The sequence below is a fragment of the Cyclopterus lumpus genome, chromosome 15, assembly GCF_009769545.1.
Source record: "Cyclopterus lumpus isolate fCycLum1 chromosome 15, fCycLum1.pri, whole genome shotgun sequence".
NCBI lineage: Eukaryota > Metazoa > Chordata > Actinopteri > Perciformes > Cyclopteridae > Cyclopterus > Cyclopterus lumpus.
The window spans coordinates 18,807,768-18,819,056 of NC_046980.1; the positions used below are offsets into that span (position 1 = coordinate 18,807,768).

General features: G+C 46.4%; 1 protein-coding gene across 2 annotated transcripts in view; it reads right to left on the reverse strand.

Annotated features, from left to right (window-relative positions):
- The window catches only part of LOC117743817 (serine/threonine-protein kinase 32C-like), a 64,571-nt gene extending 53,655 nt beyond the window's left edge, over positions 1–10,916 (reverse strand). For both annotated transcript variants that reach the window (XM_034551691.1, XM_034551692.1), the window contains exon 1: positions 10,541–10,916. In XM_034551691.1, the coding sequence (XP_034407582.1) occupies positions 10,541–10,622 (82 nt within the window). In that variant the 5' untranslated portion in view covers positions 10,623–10,916. The remainder of the gene's footprint in view (positions 1–10,540) is intronic.
- Positions 10,917–11,289: the final 373 nt, after the last annotated feature.

The window sequence follows — 11,289 nt, forward strand, 5'->3', positions numbered from 1 at the left end:
TATCGGGCTGCTGGAAAGGAGGAGCCTCTGTCAGATTTAATAGTGTCATATTTCAGTGGCCATTTACTGTAGAGCATTTCACAAATGTGTTTGTGAATGTGTGTACTTGTGCAGCACCAGTCGGTCAGCGTGTTTGCATGTGCATAAGTCAACTGGTTGCTGTTGGCTGTCTTGACTAATCGGAGATCTTAAATGTCATGTTAATCATCTTAATTGGGGTTAGGGATTAAGCCACGTGGGTATTAAACTGGTTGTTTTTCTTTACATAAGCACTTGTGCATGATGGAGGAAATATTGTTTTGTGCAGCTGGAAGAAAATAAAGATGGTGCATAACAGTGTCCAAAATATTAATGAAAATATGGTGGGGGTTGGGCGAGAAATGACCAAATGCATCTAAATACGGGTTTTACAGTAAGACACGTCAGTGCTCCGATATCCTGCCGTAACCAGATTTCTCCCGATAACCTTGTTTCTTGTGTGCATGTAATCATAATGCGAGTGTGACAAACCCCACAAGTGAGCTTAAAGCTCTACATTTTAGAAGTGCGCGGTTGCGGGTGGAGCAGTAATCTGAACAGGAGTCCTGTCTTGTCCTCCAAAAGCCAATCACTTTCCTCTGACCTCGGTCTCTCGGTTACGAATAGCCTCCCGGAGAAATCAAATCTCAGTCGGACGACCATGAAAAACTTTAAAAGGGCATAATTTCATTAGCGGTTTAAAAAGTTTGCATACTTTTGTATTCAAGGAGGAAGACATTTAAGCTCTTACGACATTAGATTAAACTGTGATTACTTTCTGAAGTTAAGAATCTTCATCTACTACTCTTATTGTATTATTTTGCAGGAAATAGTACAACACCAAATCAATTTATAAGTCAATATACCATTGAAATTGACTACTGGCTAAACACCTAAAGAAAAAAAAGTGATTTTCCAATCATAGCTTAGCAACTGTAACAAGGCAGATGATAATTCTCTGAACAGTGTGTCTGTTCAAAGGGATTTTGTCCTAAAATGAGAAAAGCAACCATGACTGACGGCTTTGCCGGGGCTACTTTGACGTGTCATAGTAGAAAAGGCCCAGCAGTGAATTTAGCTGAAGACATGAAGCTTCAGCATCAGGGTCCTGGTATTGTGCATACTGGCATGATGTTGTGCCGCCTGGGACAGCTCAATAGAACCATCATCGATGGTTTCCGTAGAGACTGTAGTTTTCTTAATTTCACTAGTCAAAATGCCTGCAGTAAAATCAAACCTACACAAAGCTGGGCAAACACTACACGCTAAGTATACGTTAAGTATGAGAAAGGAGGATGAGGTGGGGGGAGGGGAGGGGGGAGGGAGGTTCCTTCCTTGCCTGGCTTCCTTCCTGTGTGTGTATTAGTGGACACAGAGACGCACCCACATTTCCATATCTCTCCTCCGTGTGTATGACTGGTTGCCACGGTGAGAGGGCACTTGTTGTTTGTGGAATGTCACAGTAAACCATAACTCTGATCACAAAAGTGTCCACATTAGGAGAGGCTCAAGGCTTTTGTGAACGTTTACGTGTCCTTAAATGTGTTTTTGGATTTAGATATGACGGCACAGTTTACAAAGTGCTCTCACTTCTTTCAAAAAAGAAAATCTGGCTTCGTTTTAGGAGCCAGATTGGAGGCGGATGGGGCAGAGAGGTGGACTTGCTCCCTCGTTAAGGTTTCTGCTGACAAATGTGGGAAACTTTGTGGATTCCATCGACACATGTGAGGAGCAGCACAAAATTCCCTATGTTTTGATCCATAAATGGTGTAAAAAGAGTGAGAATTGTGGCAAAATACGTTTTATTTTTGTAGGATTTTCGGTTTCTCCCTCTCACTCTGGCAGTTGGCTCTGTCACTCTAGATCTGAACATTCTGTCTCATCCACTCCCATTATAAACTCTAAAACAGCCCGGAAATCTTCTGAAACCCAAACAAAGATTCCGTCTAAACTGTGTTAGCTATGAAAAAATGTCCAATTAGGCAAATAAGCTCCATCCTTTTGTTATCGTTTTAAATTTAAATTATTTCTCTACCTTAATGTATGGAGAAAGTGTGGGCACAAAGATTAGCGTTGATTAACGTTTTCTCTTCTGAAACCCCATTCAAGTGAATGGGACGTTTTGAGGGTTAAGCGCCGGTCCGATGTATTAGAAAGGTCATAGCACACGATTCCCGATCAGGCCGCACGTTTTGATGTATTTTGACGCATCTGCGAGCTACGCTTTGGGATCCTTAGTGGTCTAAAGTATTTTTCCCATATTAGAACATTTGAAAAGTTAGAAATATGAAAAGTCTTTCCGCACGATTCCCGAAGGAGCTGAATATTTTAATATTTGAACGTTTTCTATAGCTGAAAATATGAAGGACTAGTGAATGTTTAAAATGCGTACGGAAGAAATAGTGGAAGAATAATGAGTTGAAGAAAGACTAGAAAGAGCATTTCCTGCTGAAAATGCATTGGAATGCAAAAAGCTGATAATGAAATATTTGAAAAAAATAGCTGAATATAGCTGGAAAATATATGTAATGAAAATAGCTGAATATCGCTGAATATAGCTGAAAATAGCGGAATATATATGAAAATAGCTGAGTATATCAGAAAATAGCGGAATAGCCGAATATATATGAAAATAGCTGAATATAGCTGGAAAATATCTGAAAATAGCGTAATAGACGAATATATATGAAAATAGCTGAAAAGGCAAACTACCTGCTGAAAAGTGTTGAAGCCCAAAAGCATTGAACTGAATTGCCGAAAATCCTTGTTTAAATGTATAATTGGAAAAATTGAAAGGAAAACTGCATCATCTAAATAATCCAAGAGATGAATTACAATCCAAGAAAGGAGATAGAGAGACAGAAGGAGAGAGAGACAGATAGAGATGGAGAGAGTGAGGGGTATAAAAAGAGAGACAGACAGAGAGAGAGAGATGGAGAAAGAAAGAGGGGAGAGAAAGGACAGAGATGGAGAAAGATAGAGAGAGGCGTGTGTCTGTCAAACTGCTAATGAGAACACCTGTGTGTGTGTGAGACTCGTGGGGCTTTTATTTTGAAAGGGAAGACAGAAAGACAGACAGCCTGTAGCTGCTCTGTGTGTGTGTCCTCTAAATGTAGCTAAAACAAGAATGAGTGTGAGACTGCTCTCATTAGGTGCACCTGTGTCATGAGTGACTGAGTTTTTGCTTTGAAGAATATCTCCCATAGCCTCCAATTCATTTATTTTTAAGCTTAATATCATATAGAACTTCAAAGGCAACACCCCAAAATAATTATATTTCCTGAGACACAAGACTCTTGCGAACCCATAAATGCCACTTGTGGGTCTGTATGTTATACGATGTGTCTCTAGTCGCAATTTACAAATCAGGTCCGACTGTCTGTGAGAAGACGGGAAAGATATAATGGAGGGGGATGTGGCAGAGCGTGGACTTGCTCATTCGTTAAGGGTTCTCCTGACACATGTGGGAAACATTGTGGATTCCATCGACACATGTGAGGACCGGCACAAGAATCCCTACGTTTTGATCCATAAATGGTGTAAAAAGAGTAAACAGTGTGGCCGTAGTAACGATTTACAAATCTTTTTTTCGCACGATCCTGAAGCGCCACGCCACTCTGGCACAAAATAAAATAGTATAGTATAAAAGCTATCAAAAAAAGCTAAATTATAAGTTATAGCTAAAGATTTTATCAATATTTTTAAAAGTTAAATGGTGTCTCTAGCAAGGTATGCGGACATTGGAAGGTTTTAAAGTTGAACAAGTTTAAGCGGATTTGAAGTTTTCCTCCATAGGAACCCATTCATTTTTTATTTCATAAAAATATTAATTATTTGAAGATGTTAAAATATTGCTGAAGCATTCCAACTAATAAGCCCACAGTAGTACATGCAGTGTGGCTTGCTGCAGCAAGGTTCTATGAGCCTGCTGCTTCGCATAGCCACACCGAATTAGTACATTGAAATGATTTTTTTTAGAAATGGCAAGTTTAAATGTAATGTAGGTATCTTAATAAATGAGGTGAGCTAAATTGGTCACTTTAAATGTATATAGATAACGGGAAAAAATTACCTTGGGAGGGAAAAACTCAAAAAAAAACTCAGCTTCAACCGATGCTTCAACGTTGGGCAAATTCATACTTCTACTATATTTGTCTTCTTTCTTTTAGCTTTAAAATTATTTCACTTTTCAACAGTTCAACTGCAATGTTTCTTCTGAAAACATGTACATTTTTCAGTTTTATTTGATTTTAAACATGGAGAAACTCTATACGTTTGTGATGATGCAACACAGACTAAATATAAGGCCCGTTTTATTTATTATACATTATATATTTGTTATTGTGAGAGAGTGGTTTAATACTTCAGAAATAAACTGTTGCTTCACATTCAAATTAAACCTACGATTACAGGCGTACCATTTCTAGAGGGGAACCACTCACCGATCTGAACTGTGGCCACGCTCGGCGATCAGATGACTGCAATATGACCGCAGCAGTGTTCCCAATCTATTGCGCGCTACTGCTTGGGGCCATTATGGGCAGCCTTCAGCTGTGGCAAGAGGCCAGTAGCTGCAGGCAGCCGTGAAGTAGTTGAAAAAAAGAGAGTGAAAGGAATTAAGAGTCTGTAACAGAGATGAAAGAAAGAGAAAGGCCTCAGTATTCAGTGCGTCTATCTTTTTCCTCAACCAAAACTGCTTTCATTGCCTCATAAACTTATCCTTGACGAAAGGAGCAGTGATGATCACTCTCAGACATTCAGGCAGAGGCTGAGGGGCACACGCACACAACACAACCAAAAAACACAACACAATCAACAGCATCTCCTGCGCACACAACCGCCCACACTTTGTAAATCCTTTAGAGCAAGGGTTCTTAACCTTTTTTACCTCGTCGCCCAACTTTTCAAGTACAAAGTGGGCCGAGGCCCATTCAGATAGTAACACCGTATTGGTTTAACTAATTCTCATTGGATTCTCAAGGATAACAGTACTACCTCTAGTGTCTTCAACTGATAACCTATGCGGTGCCGCGGCCCTCGCGGCTCACGGGTGCAAAACTGACATTTTTAATGGTTTAAAAAAAAAAAAGATGTCTTGAACATGCAATTTATGTGTTGTAAAGTTCCTCATCATTTACTAAGGACATAGCTTTAACAGTGGTTTCGGTACCCCCCTTAGGTGTTACAAGATAAATCCGAGGGGTCGTATGAGGACCAACAAGAAAAGAAGAAATAAAAACCTACACAAGAATTATTTTTTTCCTAATTTCCCCAAATAAATCTTACAAATTTAACAAAGTGGAAATGTATAATCTTCACTTTTAAGTCTTTGTTTGTATTCAACAATGACCAGTGACGAAGGGGCCCCAAGTCTGTGTTGCTTCATTTTAAAAGGAATAATCCAATATGAATGGTGAATATGAAGATACCGTCAGCAGCTTAACGGAGTGAACAAAAAAAAAAAAAAAAAAACACAGGAGCAAGAAGCCTGGGTCCGTTTGAACTTAGGGAACAACATCAACCTTTGAGCTCCCCTCAAGTCCACTGACATCTCATGCACTTGATTCGAACAAAAAAGAAAAATGTTTTCATGGCTGAGAGTAGTGACTTTCCACAGTCTCCGCCAGTTGCCTCCCGGGACCAGAAATAGTCGAGCACATTTTAAATTACACAAGCTTTGTTCAGTAGTTTAGCAGCCAAAACAGAAAAAAATATAAGAGAAATGCTGAAGTGTCTAACAGACCAGACCGGCATGCATGCTGTTGTCAAAGATTGGGGGGGGGGGGGGGGGGGACTAAGCAGAAACTAGCAGGATGTGAACCTCAATCAATTCCACAGCCTTCTCTTGCAGCTCCGCCTGCACATCAACCTGACCGCTTGATTGGGGGCGGCTGTAGCTCATGGGGATGAGTGGTTGTCCCGTAACCAGTTCGATCCCCGCTCTCTCCATTAGTTGCATGTCGAAATGTCCTAGAGCAAGACACCTGATGGGGGAAAGCAGGAGACAGAGCCTGGCAGAGTCTGCAGCATACACGACACAGCGCACCGTGGCTTCGTGCTGGGCGGCTCTTTGAAAGACGAACACTTAACTCCATGAGAGTGTTTCATAAAGGGACGCGAACTCGAGAGTACAACCTTGTGTAAGCACAGCACTGTATGAAGACGTCAAACACACCTTTGCAGCAAAGAGACTGTGGAAAGTCACTACTCTCAGCCATGAAAACCTTAAGTTATGCATCTATGCAGCATGATAGAGAAGGGGGGCCATGACAAAAGGGCAGGTATGACAGCCATGGGGTTCTTGACACATCCATCCATTATCACCCGCTTATCCGGGGTCGGGTCGCGGTGGCAGCAGGTTCAGCAGGCCGACCCAGGCTTCCCTCTCACCCGCAACACTTTCCAGCTCATTCTGGGGGATCCCGAGGCGTTCCAAGGCCAGCCGGGAGATGTAATCCCTCCAGCGTGTCCTCGGTCTTCCCCGGGGCCTCCTACCAGTTGGACGTGCCCGGAAAACCTCTAATGGGAGGCGTCCAGGAGGCATCCTGACTAGATGCCCGAACCACCTCAGCTGACTCCTTTCAACACGAAGGAGCAGCGACTCGACTCCAAGCTCCCCCCTGATGTCCGAGCTCCTTACCCTATCTCTAAGGCTGAGCCCGGCCACCCTACGGAGGAAGCTCATTTCGGCTGCTTGTATCCGAGATCTCGTTCTTTCGGTCATGACCCAGAGTTCGTGACCATAGGTGAGGGTTGGAACGTAGACTGACCAGTAAATGGAGAGCTTTGCCTTCCGGCTCAGCTCCCTCTTCACCAAAACGGACCGGTACAGCGCCTGTTTTACTGCTGCAGCCGCACCGATCCGCCTGTCGACCTCCCGCTCCACCTTACCCTCACTCGTGAACAAGACCTCGAGATACTTGAACTCCTTCGCTTGGGGTAGGCAGTTTGCCCCCACCTGGAGGGAGCAATCCGCCGGTTTCCGGCAGAGCACCATGGCCTCAGATTTGGAGGTGCTAACTCTCATCCCTGCCGCTTCGCACTCGGCTGCAAAACGCCCCAGTGAATGCTGGAGGTCACGGTCCGAGGAGGCAAACAGGACCACATCATCCGCAAACAGCAGAGAGGCGATCCCGAGACTCCCGAACCGGATCCTCTCCGCCCCCTGGCTGCGCCTAGATATCCTGTCCATGAAGGTCACGAACAGGACCGGTGATAAAGGGTAGCCCTGGCGGAGGCCAACACCCACCGGGAACGTGTCTGACTTACTACCGAGGAGACGAACACAGCTCCTACTGCAGGCGTACAGAGACCGGATGGCCCGTGCCAACGGGTCCGGCACCCCATACTCCCGCAGCACCCCCCACAGAAAACCTTGAGGGACCCGGTCGAAAGCCTTCTCCAGGTCCACAAAGCACATGTAAACTGGTTGGGCAAACTCCCAGGACCCCTCCAGTAATCTTGCGAAGGTAAAGAGCTGGTCCACTGTTCCACGACCGGGACGGAATCCGCACTGTTCGTCTTGAATCTGAGGTTCGACAAGCGGTCGGAGCCTCCTCTCCAGCACCCTGGCATAAGCTTTTCCCGGGAGGCTGAGCAGTGTGATACCACGATAGTTCGAGCACACTCTCTGGTCCCCCTTCTTGAAGATGGGAAGCACCACCCCGGTCTGCCAGTCCATGGGCACTGTTCCCGACCCCCATGCGACACTGAAAAGGCGTGTCAACCAAGACAGCCCAACAATGTCCAGCGCTTTCAGCATCTCAGGGCGGATCTCATCCACCTCTGGCGCCTTGCCACCAAGGAGCTTTTTGACTACCTTAGCGACCTCTGCCAGGGATATGGGTGAAACCACCCCAAAGTCTTCCGGCACTGCCCCCTCTCCGGGGGACATGTTGGCCGGGTTTAGGAGTTCCTCAAAGTGCTCTTTCCACCGCCCGACGATGTCCCCAGTCCGGGTCAGCAGTTTCCCCCCCCTGCTGAGAACAGCCTGGGGTAGACCCTGCTTTCCCTTCCTGAGCCGTCGGCTGGTTTGCCAGAACTTCCTTGAGGCCAACCGAAAGTCCTTCTCCATGGCCTCCCCGAACTCCTCCCATGCCCGAGTTTTAGCCTCCGTGACCATCGCGGCTGCAGCCCTTCTGGCCCGCCGGTACCCGTCAGCTGCTTCAGGAGACCCCTGGGCCAGCAAGGCCCGAAAGGCCTCCTTCTTCAGTTTGACGGCTTCCCTTACCCCCGGTGTCCACCACCGGGTTCTCGGGTTGCCGCCACGACAGGCACCGATGACCTTCCGGCCACAGCCCCGAGCAGCCGCGTTCACAATAGAGGCTTTGAACAAGGTCCACTCGGATTCCATGTCCCCAGCCTCCCTCGGGATTTGTGAGAAGTTCTTCCGGAGGTGGGAGTTGAAGACCTCCCGGACAGGATCCTCTGCCAGGCGTTCCCAGTTCACCCTCACTACACGTTTGGGCTTGCCAGGTCTTTCTAGCCGAGTCCCCCGCCATCTGATCCAACTCACCACCAGGTGGTGATCAGTTGACAGCTCTGCTCCTCTCTTCACCCGAGTGTCCAAGACATACGGCCGCAGATCAGATGATACGATTACAAAGTCGATCATTGATCTCCGGCCTAAGGTGTTCTGGTACCAGGTACACTTATGAGCCACCTTATGTTCGAACATGGTGTTCGTTATGGACAAACTGTGGCTAGCACAGAAGTCCAACAACAAAACACCATTCGGGTTCAGATCGGGCAAGCCGTTCCTCCCAATCACGCCCTGCCAGGTTTCTCTGTCATTGCCCACGTGAGCGTTGAAGTCTCCCAGGAGAACTATGGAGTCGGCAGGCGGCGCCCTTTCCAGGACCCCTCCCACCGACTCCAAGAAGGCCGGATACTCCGAAATGCTGTTCGGTGCATAAGCACAAACAACAGTCAGAGCCTTACTCCCCGCAACCCATAGGCGCAGGGAGGCGACCCTCTCGTTCCCCGGGGAAAACTCCAACACAGCGGCGCTCAGCCGGGGGCTCGTGAGTACCCCCACTCCCGCCCGGCGCCTCTCACCCTGGGCAAAGTCCAACCCTTCTCCAGGAGCTTGGTTCCAGAGCCCATGCTGTGCGTGGAGGTGAGCCCAACTATATCTAGCCGGTACCGCTCCACCTCTTGCACCAGCTCCGGCTCTTTCCCCGCTAGTGAGGTGACGTTCCACGTCTCTAGAGCTAGTCTATGCCGCCGGCGATCGGCCCGCCCAGGTAGGTCTCCCGCCTGGCCCGCCGCCCGGTCTACATAGCACCCGACCCCGATAATTCTCCCTGCGGGTGGTGGGTCCACAGGGTGACACAGTGGATGGAAATTAACATTGAAGCCTGTGAGCTGTAATTTGTTTTCCTTGTAGGTCATGCATAACTGGAACTGGCCTTGTATTGATCATAGTAGGGGATGGAAATTGACTTTCAGCACAAACAAAGCCTTGAGAGGTTTGACCACGGTGCCACAAGGTTTCTACTTTAAAAATCGGCTACAGAAACTCTCTCCAAGCCTCAACACATTAATTGACGTGGGCTTTCATTAGCCGCCGTTAAGGGTGAGAACCCTTTTGCTCCGTTTACTCGCGCCATTCTCACTGGAAAGGGGGCGTGGCTTGTCTCCGTAAAAAACGTTATCATTTCCGCTATCCACCATGGAAATAACCACTAGTTCTGCGTTCTAATTGTTGTAGGCACAAAGCTCAGTGAATTTCACCGACTGCCGCTTCCAGCGCTACTAGAATATCAGTAACCGGTTTGATTCAACGGCAGGACGTCAGTGATGACAGGTGGAGCATATACATGCGGATTGGCATCATTTGCCCCATTCGTGTCTGTACATTGACTTTGCATGGAATCTACTTTCAACAAACCACTCCCTTTGATAGTCGTGTGAATCAGAGCTGGACACTTCTTGAAGGCCATTGACTAAAAGCTACAATCTTAATTGGGTCACACACACACACACACACACGCACACACACACGCACACGCACACGTTGTAGTCCAACATGGAGTTTTAGTGAGGGCTCTTCAAAGAATTCACGAATTAACATTAATGCCATGCGTGAGGCTAATCTCGTTTATGCAATTAACCATCTGTCTTCAAATATTCCCCATTTCAAAGAGTTCATCAGCAGTGTTTCACCCCCACAGTGTATTGGTGATTGTGTGTCGGTGCGAAGTACTGACTCGAGGACGCCAACACAGAAGCAGCCTTTGTTTAAATGTAGGCGACGCACTCTTCTTTTTCTTCTACTACGACGTCGTCGTTTAGGGTGAAAACTCCAGCAGTCTACACAGCAACAGTCTGTCGACGTTTCAAATCTCCCCTCGTTGAAAACTTTGACAACTTTAGCGTCAGTATCGCGACACACGCTAATATTACAAGCTAGCGCTAACTTTGAAGACAAGAGACCTGAAACGTCGTTAAAACACAACTGGAACTATTCCTTCGAAAGTGCCGTTGCATTTGGGAGGGGAGGGGGGGTTCCGCCACTTACCATCTTCCTTTTCGTCGAAAACGGGTCTCTTTGAAGAACTATTGGCTCCCATCCTCTTCTTCCACTTGCCCCAGTGAAACATCGATGCTCAGGTTGCATTCCTCGCCTCTTGATGAGAAACTGCTGCGCTGTGTTTGACACCCTCCTCAAAAGACAGTAGGTTAGTACTAACCGTACACCCCCCCAAACACACACAACCAAAGTCTCACCAAACCTACGCGCTAAACCAAAATATAGCCAAAGAAACACTGTTCGGTTCGTTATAGTTGGAGGTTGGTGTCACTACTCGGTGCTGGTAGTGTTCCGCAGTCTTCCGTAGCCTGCCAGCCAAACCGAGAGACTCGTGTTTGGTCGGAGCTGAGAGCTGGGTCGAGTTAGCCACAGTTAGCGAAAACAGAAGAGGAAGTCGTGCAGTGTCGCCTTAAGAATAAAAGCTTGGAGACGTGTCAGACGTTGAAGTCATTGGTGAAATGTGATTATTTAGACTAAATTCAATGATAACATTCATTTTATGATTTATATCGATTTATTTTACAACCAAAACATGCAGATATGCGAAATGCAGTGATTCAAAGCAGTCTTCATAAACATTAAATGTGAGCGAATGAGTATGATATCCAAATAGATAACTGTGTTTCCTCTATGTCATATAGTACAAGTAAGTGAACGCCTCTAGTGGATCAGAAAACAAGATATACAGCTTTCCTCCTGCGTTCATTTCCTTTTACTGTAAAGGAATTGCCACAGAC